The 19302-nt window shown below is 45.5% G+C and overlaps 1 protein-coding gene across 2 annotated transcripts in view; it reads left to right on the forward strand.

The window, feature by feature from the left end:
* The window catches only part of CTBS (chitobiase), a 183564-nt gene that overhangs the window by 16150 nt on the left and 148112 nt on the right, over positions 1-19302 (forward strand). For both annotated transcript variants that reach the window (XM_069641721.1, XM_069641722.1), the window contains exon 2: positions 17676-17814. In XM_069641721.1, coding sequence (XP_069497822.1) covers positions 17676-17814 — 139 coding nt within the window. The remainder of the gene's footprint in view (positions 1-17675; positions 17815-19302) is intronic.

A 19302-nucleotide genomic window follows, 5' to 3' on the forward strand; every position in this document is an offset into this window, starting at 1 on the left:
CCTGAGTGTCTGTTCCTTGGAACGTGAGGATCTTCAATGTGTACTGCAAGATGTCTGCTCCTGTGTTAGGCAGAATCCTGTGCAGTTCCCTTAGGGAGCACTAGAGACGATTAAGACTACAGGTATATGCAAGAAAATCCCCTTCGGTATCAGTCTGTACCACAAAGATTTAGTTGGTAGCTGTGGCTAAGCAATCAGACTTATCTCAAGAGGGAGATGAACAGTATTCAGGGTTTACACATTAGGACTATAATACTATGGAACAAGGAAACACTGACCAAAGCTTTGTATCAAAGAGAATATATATATTTATTTTACACACTCTGATGTTCACACACCAATCACTATTATTAAAGCAAGTTAAATCAGTCAAGAAAAGTATACACAACTCGCTATTCAAATTGTAGACAAGTTTGAGCAAGAGTGAAAACTGAGCAACACGGCACAGTGAAAACCAAGCAGAAATGGCACTCTATCAATTTATCAAAAGGAAGGGAAAGGACAAGTTATACAGGTTTAGACTCTTTAACACACCAGCAACACTTCCCAAGTAGATTGTGAACAAGTTAGGCAAGGCAGTACTTTAGCATATGCAATACTGAGTTGAAAACCGAGCAAACTGGCACTTAAACAAGTTTAAAAAGAGGGAAGGAAAGGTGGTTATAAGAGTTAGGTGCACCAACACATTTCTAGGTGAGAAGCAATCTAGAGAGGGCAGTTGTCACAAATTTAGCCAGAGGCAAAAGGCCTGTGCCAGTGTCAATGGTACAAGGCAATGTGCCCAAGATCAAAATATTCTAGTAGCTGCAGTCAAGTCTTTGTTTAGCGATTTGAAAAGGCGGTTGCAGAAGGTGAAAGACAATATTAGATGATAGGGGCGGCCAACCCAGTAGGTAAGTAAAGGATTTAAAACACCTTTAGGTATACCCAAGAAAACGGGAGGCGTGGCGGAACAATGTACCTTTAAAGTAGAAGAGGCTCCTGTGGTGGTGGTGGTGGTAGTTCCCGGCAATTCCTACAGTTCGGGAGATCCAGCAGAGGAAGAGGGGCTCTTGTCGTGGAGGAAGGTTCAAGTTACTGCACTGCCCAGGGATGAAACCAGCCGCGGTGCTGCCCAACTGATGAAAGGTACGCTCCTTTAAATCGCGGTCCGGGTGGACGGGTGCCTGGCTATCCGGTCTCCTAGTGCTGGGCACTGGTGATTCGACCAAAGTAGATCCTGGAAGGCGATTGGCGAACTGGTCGGCCCCACCAGCTCAAGGGAAGAAGACTCTTGCAGAGGAAGATCTTCTCAAGTCGTTGGAGAAAAGTGGTGAGGATCTGCAGCAGGGCTTCACCGGTGGTTCAGTCGTTGTAGATGTCTTCAGCTTCTCTCCTCTTCGGTTTCTTAGTTCCAGTGGCGACGTCTTGTCCTCCAGTCCTCAGGACCCTGCTTTTATGCAGCAAGACTCCCATTCATACAGCCTAGCTGTCACTGACACAGTGGGGTGGCTCTCCTGGCGGGAGAACCAACCAGCCTATCGGGGCTGTCCAGGGTGCCTATTCCCCCTCCCACACATCCTGTCTATCCCAGACTCAGTGGCGCCGAGAGGAGGGCTTCTGTGCAGAAGCCCGCCAAAAGGCCGAACAAAGGATCCCCGACCAGGGATTATAGAGAAAGACAAGAGAAAGAAATATTATTAAAGTAACCGACCGGAGTAAAGTTAATATTAAAATAAACCAGCGGTATGTTAGAGGCTGTCAGTAAAATTGGTAGCCTCGAACAATGGGAAAATTCCCATAGGAAAATATTTGCGGTCAAATATTTACGGTAGTAACCACTGCCACCAGCCAGAAACATTTGAGAGAGGGACTGTACGGTACCCCCTCCAAAATTAACATAAGGGAAAAACTGTTAACCCTTTCCAATACTTCCATAGTAAGATGGTTTGTACTGGTTTAGTTCATAAGTATTGACTAGTAAAGTCAATGGGGACTTTACATGCCCTGGGAGACAGTAGTCAGTCCCAGGGTATGGAGTCTATGTTTGGGGGTCGCTATGAAACCCCTGTGGTACAGCACGGAGGATGCTGTGTACCACACATGTTAAAAAGACGATTCCTATGAGGGTGAGAAAAAACCCATAGACCATAAGCACACAAGATAGCACAAACACTAGCAATTTGTCTAAGAGTGGGAAAAAAGGGTCTCACTCTTAGCAGGAGAAAAAAATAAACCCTTCAAATCCAGCAAAGCTGCTGGTGGATTCTATAGGTAGGGAGAATTCTCTTCTAAGGCTAATTTCCCTTAACACTAGCCCCTCCACCCCCCAGGACTAAGGGACAAGAGGATCGAATCCACTCCTGGATGAGTCTCTTACCTCTAGTCGGTTAAAAACATCGTAGAGAGACCATCAGCATTTTGGTGGTGACATCCTGACTTGTGCTCAATGGTAAAATTAAACCCTTGGAGGCAGATTGACCATCTTAACAGTTTTGGGTTTTCCCCTTTCATTTGCATCAACCATCTCATGGGTTGGTGGTTAGTCTGAATGGTGAAAGTAGAACCATACAAGTATGGCCTAAACCTCTTCAGAGACCACACAATGGCAAAACATTCTCTCTCAATAGTTGCCCACCTTGTCTCAGGTTCCTTCAGTTTCCTACTGATGAAGCAAATGGGGTGTTCCCTACCTTCTCATCCAGTTAACTAAGGACTGCACCTATACCTGTATTGGAAGCATCTGTTTGCACAATGAAGGGTTGGTGGTAGTCAGGAGCTCTTTGAGCTGGAGCTTGACAAAGGGCTCTTTTTAGGATTTCAAATGCCTGATTGCACTCCTCATTGCATTTGACCTTTTTAGGGAATTTAGGAGAAGAGATTACATTCAGTGGCGAAGCTATGGCCCCATAGTTCTCAATGAAATTCCTGTAGTACCCAGTAAGACCTAAGAAGGCTCTCACCTGGGTTTGAGTAGTAGGTGTTGTCCAATTTTGCACAGCTTCTATCTTGCTGAGCAAAGGCCTTATTTCACCACCCCCTACCTCATGACCAAGGTAGACCACTTTACTCTGACCAATTTGACATTTGCTTGCCTTTATGGTCAGCTGGGCCTGCTCAAGAGCCTGCAAAACATATCGTAGGTGGTCAACATGTTCTTTCCAAGTAGGGCTGAACACTGCAATGCCATCCAAGTATGCCATGCAGAAGTCCTCCATCCCATTCAGAACCTTTTTAACCATCCTTTGGAATGTAGCAGGTGCATTCTTTAAGCCAAAAGGCATAACCTTAAACTGGTATAAGCCAACTGGGGTGGAGAATGCAGTTTTCACCTTGGCATGGTCTGTTAGGGCTATTTGCCAATAGCCTGATGTGAGATCAAATGTGCTGAGGAACTTGGCTGAACCAAGTCTATCCACCAGCTCATCTGTCCTTGGCAAAGGATGGGCATCAGTCTTAGTGACTGCATTTAGAGCTCTATAGTCCACACAGAATCTGAACTCCTTGGATCCCGCCTTTGGTACTAACACAACTGGGCTAGACCATGGACTAGTAGAGGGTTTTATTACCCCGAGATCAAGCATCTTGTTGACCTCTCCTTTGATGTGGGTTCTTACATTTTCTGACATTCTGTAACCCCTGCTTTTGACATGTAAACAGTCACCAGTGTTTGTCATGCTGGCCCCAAAGGGTCAACCCTGGTGAAAGTGAAAACAAGGGGGCAAATTGATTTAACAAAACCTTGCACTCCACTTGTTGTTCAGAAGTCAGGTTAGAAGAAAGATTGACTCCTTCTATTTGCTCATCTAAAGGCTTGCCTCTGAGGAGGTCGGGCAGAGGTTCACTCTCCTCCTGCTCTTGAGCTGAAGCTAGAAGCAAAGCTCCCAGTTCTGGTCTCGAGACGTAGGCTTTTAGACGGTTGGTGTGAAAGACTCTGGGAGCCTCCTTAGGATTGCCTAAGTCCACCAGATCTTGAAGGGTCCTATCCACTTGTCCTGCAAGGCCCTTTGCCTTGTTGGCACCATAACAAGAACAAGCTGGTCTTGAGCGAACTCAACCATGTTGGCCTTCTGGTCATGCCAATGCTTAACCAGAGCCTGACCTGCTTTCAAGTTATCACTTGCCTCAGCCATCATGTGTGACATTTCTCCTCCGGAGTCCTATCAGATAGTCAGTCACTCTGACTGGCTTGGGGGAAGGAACACTCTCCAACCCCTCCTTGATGAGGCCCAATGGACCTCTGACCAGATGGCCATAGAGAAGTTCGAAGGGACTGTAACCCACTCCCTCCTGAGGGACTTCTCTATATGCAAAGAGAAGGCATGGCATTAGAAGATCCCACTTTTTCTTAAGGGGGTCTTCTAAAGCTCCTATCATGCTCTTCATGGTTCTGTTAAACCTTTCTACCAACCCATTTGTCTGAGGGTGGTATGCTGTTGAGAACTTGTAGGTAACTCCACAGTTTTTCCACATGGCCTTCATGTAGTGGGACGTAAAATGTGACCCCCTGTCGGATATTACCTCCTTAGGAAACCCAATCCTGGTAAAAATACCAAGGAGGGCCTTAGCCACAGCCTGAGCTGTAACAGTCCTCATGGGTATTGCTTCAGGGTACCTAGCAGCATGTTCTATTACAACAAGGATGAACCTGTTACCTGAAGAGGTTGGAGGGTCCAGAGGACCGACAATGTCGATTTCCCACCACAGGGAGAGGCACTAAAGGTGCCACGTTCTTGGAACCACTCTTACCAGAAGTTCGGCAGGTGTGGCAACTCTTGCAATACTTATCTACCTCAGCCCCCATTTTAGGCCAATAAAAGTAGAGAGAGAGCTTTTCCTTGGTCTTCTTGAAACTCAAGTGACCAGCCAAAGGTATCTCATGGACTAATTGCAAGAATTGGAGTCTGTTCTCTTGTGGCACTACAAGTCTTTTGTAGTCTCCAGGGGTGGACCCAGTCGGTTCACTATCGAAGACACCATCTTCCCAGTGTAGCCTATACTTCCCAGGCTCTTGCCCTTCAAGCTGAGAAGCTGCCTGGTGGCGAAGACCTTCCTGAGTTGGACATTCTCTTTGTCCCCTACTGAAGTAGGTCCTGGTGGGGCCACCAGCTGCCAGTAAAGACTGCAGCTCAGGATGGTCCAAAGGTTCCAGATCCCCAATAAGATCCTGGCCTTCTACTAGATCTGAATCCTCAGGCTCTAGTTCAACAACACAGGGTGGTACCTCCCTCTCAGCCTCGGCTGGAGGAGGAATCATAGGCGTGATTTTTGACAACCTAGGAGATATCCTGGTTGGAAGCACTGGAGTGCTTTCTGCTGGCTTCTTTTTGGAAGTCTTAGGTATTCCCTTTGCTTCTGGTTGCTTTTGAAATTGCAGTTAGTAACTCCAGTTGAGTAGGAATGATTTCTTTTTCCATCATTTCCTCAGGAGAGCCCCTCAAGGTCCTCTCCCTTGCGGGTCTGGTGAGCTCCTGTAATCTCTTGCTAGGACGTCTGGGAGTACTTGACACTACTCCAAGATCTTTGAGATCATTGCCCAACAACACCCTTCCAGGTACTTCAGATTGGATACTAACAGGTATTGACAGTCATGTCATTGCACTGGATGAGAGCTGGTAACTAGGGAAGCATCTGCACAGACCCTCCAGCTAACTTGGTGAGGCATATGGGTGCCTTAGCAACATCCTCTACCTTGAAAAAAGATTCATCCACCACAGTTATGCTGGACCCAGTGTCTCTAATGGCAGGGGTCTCCTGACCATTCACTAGGACACTGTCCTTATAATACTTTTTGGTATTATTTGGGATAGAATTATACACATCTAAATTCTGTTGTTCCCACAACTCCAAGGATACTAAAGATACACTAGCTGAGACTCGGATGGGGTCTTCAGCTAGTAGTTGAAAGTTTCCACTGGTCATTGGTACTTCATCTGGAGTGAAGGCTAAGGAGACCGTGTGGATCCCTGATGGTTTACCCTTACATCTGGGATCCCCTATCCCATGGTCAGTTGAACCACAAACATAACATTTTCCAAATGTCTTTATGAATGGTGGTTTGTTCTGACATCCTTTTGGTCTAGGACCAGAAGGTACACTAACCTGATTCGGTTTCCCTTGTGGCTTACCCTTAGAATTTTGTTTGTGGCCCTCCTTGGAATTGGAATTATTTGAATTCTCTTTGTTGTTTTTCTTAGGCTGCTTTCCCTCATCCTTTTTCTGAGTGACCCGAGTAACCCTGTTGGCAACTCACAAGTCAGCAGCCTTAGCTAGCTTCTTAGAATCTAGTTCTTTTGAATCAGTCAAGTGCTGTCGTAGCTCAGGAGAGCAGGCATCATAGATAGACTCTAACATTACAGGATTTCTCATTCCTTCATAAGTGTTCACTCTGTAACCCTTAATCCATCCCTCTAAGTTTTTCAAACACTCATTTACCAAAGTAGCCCAAGGGGTACTATCATGCTTTTTGAGGGTCCTAAACCTCTTAAGGTACTGCAAAGGGGTCTTCCCAAATCTAGCTATCAAAGCTAGTTTCACACATTCATAAGCCATCCTATCCACCTCCCCCAACTCCATTACCACATCAGATGCAACAGGGGGGAACCTATAGAACAACCAGGGCATCAACTGATTCCCTGTGATGTCCTGGAGCCCATGATTGTATTCAAACATAGCTAACCAATCTAACACACTCAACATAGGTCCATACATGCCCACAATCTCTTTAGGCATCCGGGGTCTTTTTGGACTGGAGGATCTAGAGGATTCGGGGAGAGAAGCATTTTCCAAAGACAATTTCTTCATCTATAGCTCATGATTGAGCTCCATTTCTTTCAGCCTTACATCTTGATGTTTCTGTTCAGTTTGGGCACTAATTCTTTTGAATTCAAGTCCAAGTCTCATTTTTTCTAGAGAGATAAATTCAGGACTTAATGTGGGACCTGACAATGGTCCAGTAGCCATAGGTTGAGGCCTTTGAGCAGGCAGAGGGCCAAAGGGGGTGACATTGTTATCCTCCTCTTCCTCATCTGCTTCAATAATAACATTACCAACATCATTGTCCTCAATGTTTGCTACATTTGCTGGAGGGGCAGGCACTACAGCCCCACTCTCCAGTCTTTGGTGTTCTAACAATCTTTCAATCATTCTGATTTCTTGCCTTTGGCAGGAAGACTTTTCTGTCTGCACAGATCCCTTAAATAATCAGCAGTATTTACAAGGAGGATCTCCTGGCTATAGCTTTCCATATTTTACTTCTTTTAAAAAGAACTTTTAGTGATTGTTACGCTTTGTGGTTAATTGAACCAAGGTACTAGCAGCACTCTAAAATGTAAATCCAATACTTTTATCCCACCGCTGCCACCCATGTTAGGCAGAATCCTGTGCAGTTCCCTTAGAGAGCACTACAGAAGATTAAGACTACAGGTATATGCAAGAAAATCACCTTTGGACCAGTCTGTATCACAAAGATTTAGTTGGTAGCTGTGGCTAAGCAGTCAGACTTATCTCAAGAGGGAGATGAGCAGTATTCAGGGTTTACACATTAGGACTATAATGCTATGGAACAAGGAAACAACTGACCAAAGCTTTGTATCAAAAAGAATATATATATATTTATTTTGCACACTCTGATGTTCACACACCAATCGCTATTATTAAAGCAAGTTAAATCAGTCAAAAGTATACACAACTCCCTATTTAAATTGTAGACATGTTTGAGCAAGAGTGAACACTGAGCAAAACGGCACAGTGAAAACCAAGCAGAAATGGCACTCTATCAATTTCTCAAAAAAGAAGGGAAAGGACAAGTTATACAGGTTTAGACTCTTTAACACACCACCAACACTTCCCAAGTAGATTGTGAACAAGTTAGGCAAGGCAGTACTTTAGCATATGCAATACTGAGGTGTAAACCAAGCAAAATGGCACTTAAACAAGTTTAAAAAGAGGGAAGGAAAAGGTAGTTATAAGAGTTAGGTGCACCAACACATTTCTAGGTGAGAAGCAATCTAGAGAAGGCAGTTGTAACAAATTTAGCCAGAGTCAATAGGCGTGTGCCAGTGTCAATAGTACAAGGCAATGTGCCCAAGATCAAAATGTTCTAGTAGCTGCAGTCAAGTCTTTGTTTAACAATTCGAAAAGGCGGTTGCAGAAGGTGAAAAACAATGTTAGATGATAGGGGCGGCCAACCCAGTAGGTAAGTAAAGGAATTAAAACACCTTTAGCGATACCCAACAAAACGGGAGACCTGGCGGAACAATGTACCTTTAAAGTAGAAGAGTCTTCTGTGGTGGCGGTAGTTCCTGGCAGTTTCTGCAGTTCGGGAGATCCAGCAGAGGAAGAGAGGCTCTCATCGAGGAGGAAGGTTCGAGTTACTGCACAGCCCAGTGATGAAACCAGCTGCAGTGCTGCCAAACGAATAAAAGGTACGCTCCTTTAAATCGCGGTCCGGGTGGACGGGTGCCTGGTTATCCAGTTTCCTAGTGCTTGGCACTGGCGATTTGACCAAGGCAGGTCCTGGAAGGCGATTGGCGAACTGGTTGGCCCCACCAGCTCAAGGGAAGAAGACTCTTGCAGTGGAAGTTCTTCTCAAGTCGTTGGAGAAAAGTGGTGAGGATCTGCAGCAGGGCTTAACCGGTGGTTCAGTCGTTGCAGATGTCTTCAGCTTCTCTCCTCTTCGGTTTCTTAGTTCCAGTGGCAACGTCTTGTCCTCCAGTCCTCAGGACCCTGCTTTTATGCAGCAAGACCCCCATTCATACAGCCTAGCTATCACTCACACAGTGTGGTGGCTCTGGCGATTTGACCAAGGCAGGTCCTGGAAGGCGATTGGCAAACTGGTTGGCCCCACCAGCTCAAGGGAAGAAGACTCTTGCAGTGGAAGATCTTCTCAAGTCGTTGGAGAAAAGTGGTGAGGATCTGCAGCAGGGCTTAACCGGTGGTTCAGTCGTTGCAGATGTCTTCAGCTTCTCTCCTCTTCGGTTTCTTAGTTCCAGTGGCAACGTCTTGTCCTCAGGACCCTGCTTTTATGCAGCAAGACCCCCATTCATACAGCCTAGCTATCACTCACACAGTGTGGTGGCTCTCCTGGCGGGAGAACCCCCCAGCCTATCGGGGCAGAGTGCGACTTGGTTTGCGTAGGCAACCCTGTCCAGGGTGCCTATTTCCCCTCTCACACATCCTGTCTACCCCAGACTCAGTGGCACCGAGAGGAGGGCTTCTGTGCAGAAGCCCGCCAAAAGGACGAACAAAGGATCCCCGACCTGGGTTAGGATTATAGAGAAAGACACGAGAAAGAAATATTATTAAAATTCTGGCAAAAAAAGCCTACCGGAGTAAATTAAAATAAACCGGCGGTAAGTTAGAGGCTGTCAGTAAAATTGGTAGCCTCGGACAATGGGAAAATCCCATATGAAAATATTTGCGGTCGAATATTTACAGTAGTAACCACTGCCACCAGCCAGAAACTTTTGAGAGAGGGACTGTACGGTACCCCCTCGAAAATGAACGTAAGGGAAAAACTATTAACCCTTTCCAGTACTTCCATAGTAAGATGGTTTGTACTGGTTTAGTTCATAAGTATTGACTAGTAAAGTCAATGGGGACTTTACATGCCCTGGGAGACAGTAGTCCGTCCCAGGGTATGGAGTCTGTTTGGGGGTCGCTACGACACCCCTGTGGTATGGCACGGAGGGTGCTGTGTACCGCACATGTTACGATTCCTATGAGGGTTAGAAAAACCCCATAGACCATAAGCACACAAGATAGCCTACACACTATCAATCTGTCTAAGAGTGGGAAAAAAGGATCTCACTCTTAGCAGGAGAAAAAGATAAACCCTTTAAATCCAGCAAAGCTACTGGTGGACTCTATAGGTAAGGGACATTAGCCTTAGAATTCTCCCTAACATCCTGCATTTTAAGCCTTTTTCCATCAATGGAAGCCGTGCAATGCCTGCTCTTTTGTATGCCCATCGAAGATCGCCTGTCGCTGCCTGGCCGTAGTAACTCCCGTTGCAATCAGTCTTCCTCCCTCCCTGGAGGTGTCCTGGGGTCACCTGTTCTGCAGAAGCCTTCATCCCTTCTTCACAAGGGTGTTCAGCTGGAAGTTGCCTGGAACAGAGATTCAAGTACAGTGACCAACCGAAAATCCTGTTACTGAAATTACCCCTGCACCCGCAATCCCTGGGCGTCCCTCTCTGGAACAAGCATAGACGATTGACCCCTGAAGGGGGTGTAACTTAACATACCAGTTCCTTCCTCCCTGTTCTCTGAGGGACATGGTCCTAAAGTACAGTCCTTATCTCCTTCTCTCCTGACTTAAGTTGGTGGTAGACTGGTCAAGGAGCACTTCCTATGCCTACCCTAGAGTAGAGGAATTGAGTGAGTTACTTACCTGAACGTTCTTAAGTTTTTGAACTCTTAACCATGGGCACTCTCATCGTCTAATCACATAGTAGAACTACCTGAAAAGTATTACTTTGGAATTGATATCCGTTTTAGGACTGGGCTTACTAAGTGCTAGGGAATTGTTTTAGGGTTGCTCTCTATAATGAACTATACTGAATTGTATTCTTTAGAACCAGATAACTATTTCTACCAACCAAAACTGTAAAGATTTTGGTTAAGAGCAGTATTTTGCAGACAAATCTGAAATCCTGGCTTCACAATTAACTGAAGTGTGTAATCCTTGGCAAATTATTTGATTTTGCTGTGTGTTATATGAAAAAATTAGTAGTGCCCACAAGCCATTCGATTGCCATTTGTATGCTACACAATAAAGCACACCCAAGGTACTGTTTCATATATAATAATGCCACTTGTTAGTCTGCACATTAGTGTTATTTTCATCTCTTGGTTTACTTATAGAGACGTTTTGTAATGTAATTTACCATCATCCCATTGAGTATCAAAGACTACATATGAGGTCATTTTCTGTGGTATCACTTCCAGTTTGGTCAATATATATGCAAATTGGCAGAGGCTCCATGTATTTCTTTGCCCAACCACGCAAATTATAAAGCTGACAACTTTCAATGGAAAGCAAAATTCACATTTGGCGTGAAAATCAGATGTCAGCATGCACATTTTCTATCAAGTTCCGACCATATGGCATGTGCATTTGATTTAACGAGGCTTGCATACTTTTTGCATGTTTGGTCCGGACTGTAGAATCTTGCAATAACAGGGTTAACCATAATCTTAGTTTTTGGTGCCGTCATCGAATTAAGATGGTGCCCAAATGGTAACATGTACAGCTGCAGCAACACACAGTCAGCCTTTCACATGGAGCATAGCTTTTTGCACACACAAACTATATCCTTTTACATGAATGCAGACAATAGCCTTTTCGATGCGCACATGAAAGCCTATCATATATCAGGACATGCAGTTTGAGCATAATGTAGAGCTCAGAAATGTTGTGCTGCGAAACGGGGAATTAGAAGACGATTTAGGAAGCAAGAGATGTGAGAAAGGAATAGATGAAAGAAGAGATACCGAGAAGAGATGAGCAAAAGAGCAAGTTATAGGGTCTGGTAGGTAAATGAGAGAAGAAATGAGTAGAAAATCAATGAATGGGGCAAGCAAAAGGGACCAAAAAAGGTATGAAATAGAAAAATGATGGGGAACAGAGGAGGAAGGAATGAGGTGATATATACACTAAGGCAGCAGGCTGACCCTGTTGCTAACGGCCTGCTGCCCAAGTTAAGCGCCTGTGTGAAGTGAGGGTCCCTTAACTGCTGAGGTGTCCATCGCCATTGGCACCCGTGTGCTAATGACTAAGAAAAAAGGAAAACGTACCTTTTTGCTGTCCTGCGATGCCGCGTAGGCAACAGGAGTATGTTCTCACTGTTGATTACCATAACGTAATCAACACTGAGAATGGACTCCTGCAGCAGATGCGATGTCGCTTGACAGGAGAAAGGTACGTTTACTTCTTTTTTTATATTTCCCAGCCTTTAGCACCCTGGTGCGTTTACTCGTGGGTGCAGAAGGCGGCAAAGGGAAGGCGGGAACAAGGGAGAAACAGGGCGAGGGGCGCACATGTGCGCTCATACAAGAGCGTACAACTCACGTTCCAAGCTCCTTGACCGGCCTGCGCCCCCTCCCATGGTGCTAATAAATGATAAGAGAATGGCTAACTAATTTAGGAGCATCCTGACTCCCTCCCAATATTTAAAGCTGGAGACATGCTCCCACATAGCAGTTACTCTGCAGTTTCCATCTGCTAAATTGCTCCATAAAAGTAAGCATTGGGTTCAGCCTGCAGCCTGGATCGCAGCTTTCCTAAAGCCCAAGTGCTGTGCAGAGCTTGGTGCGCAAAATAATGAATGAGCTTATTTTCTCTGAAATCAGGTCGCCAACTGCGACATGATTTATAAAATGAAAAGCAATTAATCATTATTGTATCTTGAGATGTGATGGCACTTATCTTATGCCTTCAATCAAAGAAGGAACAGGACCCTGTAAACCAACATGTTGAGGGATGAGGAGAGGGAGTTGTATTGTTTATTTATATTGTATTGTTTATTTATAAAGAGCTTATACACAAAACGAGTGCTTCAAAGCGCTCCAAGACGGGAGGAGTATATGGGATGCAATCATTCATGGGGTCTTGGAAATTTCAGAATGATATACAGTAATAATAAACATACTAGGCTGGATGACATTTCTGCTGATTCAAGTACAGAACAGGTAGTTGGGGGAGCAGGGAGGGTCGTAGGAGAGGGGGTAAAAGACATGACAAACTGACAATAATGCAAGTGAGTGACAAGAAGTGAGCAAAGGAGGGGATATGAGCAGTTTACTGCACATTTATAATGTGCCACTACCCCAATTGATCCAGGTACACAGTGCTCGGTAGGGGGCAAGGGAGACCAAGGAACCGACAGACAATGACTTGCTGGGTAAGGTGCATACAGATCGTGTAAGTGCCATACAGGAAGTGCGAGGGATGGGCGCAGGCAAGTGCGCCTGGTCGAGGGGGCCGGGTTAAGTGCCGAGGGATATCTCTTAGGGAAGTGCGTAGTGCTGCAAGTAGTGTGGGGGCCCGAAGGCAAGTGCAGGGACTAGTGGGGGTGCCTGGAACCTGTAAGGTTCTGAGGTGAGCCAGGCAACCAGTCAGCTATCTGAACAGCAGGAGGTGGTATCAGGTAGAAGCAGAGGCTAGCAAGGGAGAGGTAGAGAGAAGGCGATGAGAAGAGGAAGGTCTTGAGGACTTTCTGGAATTTCAGGAGATCCGGCTTGAGACAGAGAGAGGCAGGGAGGTTGTTCCAGAGGGTGGCCCCTCCAGAGGATAAGGATCTACCCCTAAGTTTCTGTTTGAAAAAACGGCTCACTCTCAGAGAGTTGGAGGCGGATGAGCGGAGTGCTCTAGAGGGGATGTATTTGTGAAGAGTGTGTTGTAAGTAGTGCGGGCCCCGGCCCTAGAAAGCCTTGTGAACTATGCAGAGGGTCTTGTACTTGATCCTTGTAGCCACGAGGAGCCAGTGGAGGGATTTCAGTGCCTGAAAGATGTGGAATGAGTGATTGACATTGCAATAATGGCTGTTATGTGAGCAACGATGTCTTGGGGGTGAGTATTGGAATCTGGAATCGTGTCGGGTATGTTGGGGTACAGAGAGTGACTGTTGCGACAGTTGGATGCAATGTAATGTGTATATTCAGTTGTCTAATTCCCTCATCTAACCTGCAACCAAGAATTTCGCCGGTTTCATTTTAATTAATTGTGGCACCAGAGTTCTTGTAAGTATAACTGAAGTGTATGACGCACGCTCCATGAATGCCCTTTGTCTCAGTTATGGCATGCACCTCAAAACCACTGAAAATAGAGATTTAAATTGCATGCTAGCAATAGAAGCTGGCAAAAGATTAATCTGGGGTAATTTTGTACTCCAACTGAAGGGTCCACAATTACTAAAATATAGATATGTTTGTGTAGTGTTATCCAATGTTTATACTATGCCCATCACCACCATAGTGGTCTGGTGATGCATGGCCTTGCCCGACAGAAAGGGTAGGATTGGGGAGGAGGATATGGGAAAGAGAAATTAGACCATCGAAGGAACAAAATCATCTTTATAAAAGTAAAATTTACAGGGATTAAGACATGTGCATAAAAAAATAATAAAGAGAACAGACGCTCCATCAGTGGCTGCTTAGGAAAATGTGTTCCAAGTTAAGAAAAACATTTTGGAAACTTTGTTGGGCCAGATCCACAAGACAAGCAACTACTCTTGGGATGACCGATGAATGTTTTGCACCTAACTGTTTCCCCTGAAGGTCCGGTGGGCTGGTGCAGAGGAAAGGGAGGGAACCACCACGTAATGGGTCCAAGGGGTCTGGGAGTAAAGGCTTAAATCCAGAGGGAAGGTAAACTTGTTTCAAAGGGATAGGAAGAGACAATCCTTGAGAGCAGTTCCAAAGGTCTAAGCAGTGCAGGTAGGAAGTTCACCAAAAACCAAGTCCAAGGGGGCAAATGCAAAAGCAGTCCAAGAAGCAGTCCAAAATCCAGGCAGAATGAGCAGGCAGTCCTAATTTGATCCAAGCGCCAAAACCAAGAGCAATCCAAAAGAGTAACGAGGTCCAGAATCCAAAAGGGTCAAAAACTATGAAGCAAGGAGTAAAGGAGTAGCTACACGCCGTCAACACAGCTGAGAAGCAATGAATGAAAGAGCTAACCCCTTTTTATTGCGTGCTTCTGGGTCTGGAGACCAATTGCAGGTGACTTCCTGGTCACGTGGTCGCTCCTTCCGGGTCACGTGACCGCTCTGGGAGCCCCATTGGCTGCAACTTCCTGATCACGTGACCTTCCTTCGTGGCATGGCACGGCCAGCAGGGGAACGGAACACTCTCCGCGCCTGCAAGCGCCAAGGCAAGCCCAAACAGAAGCGTGGGAACCAGCGCCAGGGATGCCCTTGAATGTGGCGTCCACCCGGAGGCCGGATGAATGCAGCAACGGGAGGAACCGGCAAGCCACTCCGCCGCCTGGACACTGTGTAAGGAGGTGAGTGTGGAGGGCTCATGACATCACCCCTACATGCCAAACAAACCACCTCATCTGACTGCAAACTGTACCGACTAGTCAGATGCACTTTAAGGCAACTGTTCTCTCTGTACATACAGATGTACCAAAATGTGGTTGACAGCATTGTTTTTAATGTACAGATGGATGTGTCATCGAGCTACGTATTTCAGGACCTTTTCCTATAATAGCTCAAAAACAGAAATCATGACCTTTGTGTAATATTCTGCCTGTGTAAAATCTTGCACTGACTTTCTGATATTAGAGCAACAATGCAGCAAACTGAGGGCCTTTACCAGGTCATACCAGTACTTGGCCCAATGAGTGTCATCAGTCATCACCTGGTTCTTGCTATTGGAACATTCGACCCAATGGGGGATGGATTGTTCTGTTTAAAACAAGGAAAGGCAAAGGAGAAAGACTGGAATTTTGGAAAGAAGACTTTTATACGAGACATGAACATCTGGTGCATCATAGAACGCTGGCTGAATCCACTGAAATAAGCTTGCGTTCCAGGGCAGCTGATTACTGCTCCCCTGTGCACCAGGCTCTGGAGTCTTATATTCTCTTCTCCCTTGCCCAGCCACACCTTTGCCCCCCTCACCCTTTCTCCACTTACTTTGACACTGTTGATCACCCCTTACTTCTAGACACTCTTTACTCATTTGGTCTCAAAGGCTCTGTCCTCAACTGGTTCTCCTCTTACCTATCCAATCGCTCCTTTGCCGTCTCCCGGCGCGGCTGCATCTCCCCTATCCACCTACCTACTCCCTCGACTTTGGCGTTCCCCAAGGTTCTGTGCTTCGCCCTTTTTATCTTCTCGCTATATACCTCCTTCCTACCTCCAATCATCTCTTCCTTTGGTGTCTCTCACCACTTCTACGCCGATGACACCCAACTCTTCCTCTCCTCTTCCTTCACTCCTGACATCCACCTTAAACTCTCTTCCTGTCTCACTGCTATCAAATCCTGGATGTCCTCCCACTTTCTCACCCTAAACACTGATAAAACCGAAGTTTTATTCCTTCCTGCCAACACCCCCACACCCTCATTCCATTCTCTTTCTCACCTCCCAACTCCCCATCTCCGAAGTCTGCCTTCAACCTTGGCCTCCACTTTGACTCTCACCATATCTCTTACCTCACGTGCTTGTTGCTTCCATCTTTAGAACATTCGCAAAATCCGATCTTGCCTTAACTTTCACGCCACAAAACTCTTAATATCTTCTCTAATCTTTTCTCGACTTGTCTACTGTTCAGCTCTCCTCTGTAGCCTCCCTGCCTCACATCTAGCCCCCCTCAAATCCCTCTAACATTCTGCCATCCGTTCTCGCTGCTTTCTTTCTCCTCTTCACTCTCCTCACTAGGCTGGCCCTCTTTTCCCTCTCAACTCAAATTCAACTTCCTCTGCCTCGTCTTCAAATCTGTTTATGATCTCGCCCCTCCCTACCTTTCCTCCACTCCGTTCTGCTAATCAATTCCTACTCACTGTCCCACCTGCACCATGCGCACCATCCCGCTTCTGCTCCTTCCAGCTCCTTGCCCCACCCCACTGGAACTCTTTCCCTCTCCCTATCCGCTCCATCACCTCTTATTCATCTTTCAGCACCTCCTTAAAATCCCACCTACTCCAATCTCCCACCTGACAGTTCTCTACTATTTCCCTCAATTGCTCTGTCCTACTCCATGTTTTATTCTAATTATCTTGGCAAATTGTTCTGCATATTGTTCTCGGTTATTTGACTCATGACTTGTATTAAATTGCTTCTTATGTATTACCTGTTGTTTCATGTAAAGCGCTTTGGCTTAAAGCGCTATATAAAATTCAATACTTAGTCGCCCAGGCCCTTCAAAATCCCTCCCTTTTCGGCATTGCTATCATCTTTGTTCAGCCTGATTTCTCCTTTGGGGAATAGGAGTGCCACCCGTGCGTGACCGCCCATTCATCAAAGGAAACATCCTTTATTTATTTTAAAACAACTTTTAGCACCCACGGCAATGAGCCGGGTGCTAACAGTGTTAAACCTGCCCAGACCGTGACGCTTTACGCTACCATTGCCCGTGTTGCCAACAGCACCAGATATAAATAAGAAGCATTACATGGCCATATACATTTAGACCGGATGATCTAAAAGGATGATGAGGTGATCGCCTGCATAGTGTTGAAACGCATAAAATGCATTTTCTGGAAAACATAACATTCTAAAACCCTATGTTTAATAGGCGTAAGGCGAATTTTCATTTGAAATTTGTAAAATATATTGCTGTGCAAGTTCTCCAGCAATGTACTACTTAAATAGTTACACAGTTAAGCATGTCAAGTAAAATAAAGTGCATTTCCAAAGTGTGTAACTTGATATTAGTAGCTATACAAGTGCAACATTGTGTGACTTTATATCCAGCAATGAAATAGTTAAAGAAAAGCTTATCAGAGGCTGGTTCACCTTGCTGTGGTGTAATCTCTGTACTTACAAAAGTGCATAAAATAACAGTTCCACCTTGATGCAACAAGGAGAAATGCAGCTGATCATCCCATCATTCGATCATCCTCATTCATTCTTTTAGATGGTCCCCATTATTGCTCTCTGCCAGTGTAGTGTCTGCAATGGAACAGTCCGCATTCCAAGGTTCTTTTGGCATTCCCTGACTGCTTCCCTTTTCGTTCTCTCGTTGCAGGTTTATGTCTTTGACGTTGGCGGGAAGAACTGGAAGTTCTATGACTGGAATCAAGTCACGACAGTGGCCGCATTCGGAAAGTATGATCCGGATCTCCTGTGCTTTGCACATTCCAAGGGGGCCAGAGTAGTATTGAAAGGTTTGTGAAGGACGATTGCCTATTTAAGTTAATTAAACATTGAATAAAACACACCTATAACCCGAAGGGCTGGCAGCATGCTGTACAAACGTGAAGCAGTTAAATGTACATGACGATAAAACGTAAGGGAACTTAATAACGTTTTGATCAGCAGCTTCTATATAGCGTCCTGCAAATGTAAATTCCACGAGATGCAAACTATTGTTTTTTTGTTTTTGTATACATTGCATAGGAACATCTATTTTTTTTTGTGGAGGTTTCCAAGGCATTTTTATGCACAAACACAATTACGGTCGGATTGGTATTTGTGAGTGGTTCCACTTGTTCTAGGGAGTCAAAAGTAACTACTGGTTGCAGTTGGTATCTAAGAGCTAAATAGCTGACCGCTATTTTGATCCTTCGATTACATTTCTATTTTATCCAAATGTGGGCAGTGCCAATCGGGCACATTTCGATTTTATCCAAATGTGGGCAGCGCCAATCAGGTTGGCTCTTTTGTACAGGGTTTAAGTGATTGAAGACATGACTTAATTGAAATTGACATAGTTGAAAAGGGGACTGAGCATGTACTTTAAGGAATCTATATTTGCAACAATGTACATCCAACTACACGTACACCAGATAAAGTACACCCTACTCTACGTTTTAAAGATATTCCAAATCACCAGAGTGTGTTACCAAACGGCTGCATTGGACTTAAAGCATAGCTCTTTGTAAGGCAGGGGTCGACATAGCTGAGAGCAATTTCCTCTAGCCTAGCAGATCCTAGTTGACTTGAAATCAACAGCTACTAGGAGACTATTTGGTTCCCCAGACTGACTGGTGCCTTACAAACACTCCATCCTGCTTTCTCGCCTCTCCCAGTTTGGTATATCTGGGCAGGTATTTGCCTGGTTCAGTTCGTTCCTTGCGGATCGTACTCAGACCCTCCTTGATGCCTCCTTTTTCTTTCTGCTCCTCGTCACCTCAGTTGTGGAGTGCCTCAAGGCTCCTCCCTGTCGCCTATTCTGTTTAACATCTACATATGGGCCCTTGTGTGTCTCATCCGCTCCTTCGGCATCAGGTGCTATTCCTATGCCGATGACACCCAGATACTGATCAGATTCGACCTTGATCAGTCTGAGGTGTCGTCGTGCTTGCGGGGGTGCCTTACTGCAGTTGGAGAATGGATGAACAACAATGGGCTCCAACTGAATGGGGACAAAACTGAGGTGATGGTGGTGGGCTATCCCCCCGATCCTACACTCTGGGTGTCCTCCTTCTGGCCCTCCTCTTTGGGGATTCTACCGATTCTGGTTAAGAAAGTGAAAAATCTGGGTGTGGTTTTATCTGCATCCCTGTCTATGGACTAAGTCTCTGCGGTCTGTCAGGCTGGTCATTTCCAGCTGAAAATTCTGAGAAGAGTATTACCTCTGATCCCGGCCTCACTGCACCCTCTCGTGATGGCTGCTATGGTTCTATCACGTATAGACTAGTGCAACTCTCTGT

The sequence above is a fragment of the Ambystoma mexicanum genome, chromosome 1q, assembly GCF_040938575.1.
Source record: "Ambystoma mexicanum isolate Mex_15411 chromosome 1q, UKY_AmexF1_1, whole genome shotgun sequence".
NCBI classification, from domain to species: Eukaryota; Metazoa; Chordata; class Amphibia; order Caudata; family Ambystomatidae; genus Ambystoma; species Ambystoma mexicanum.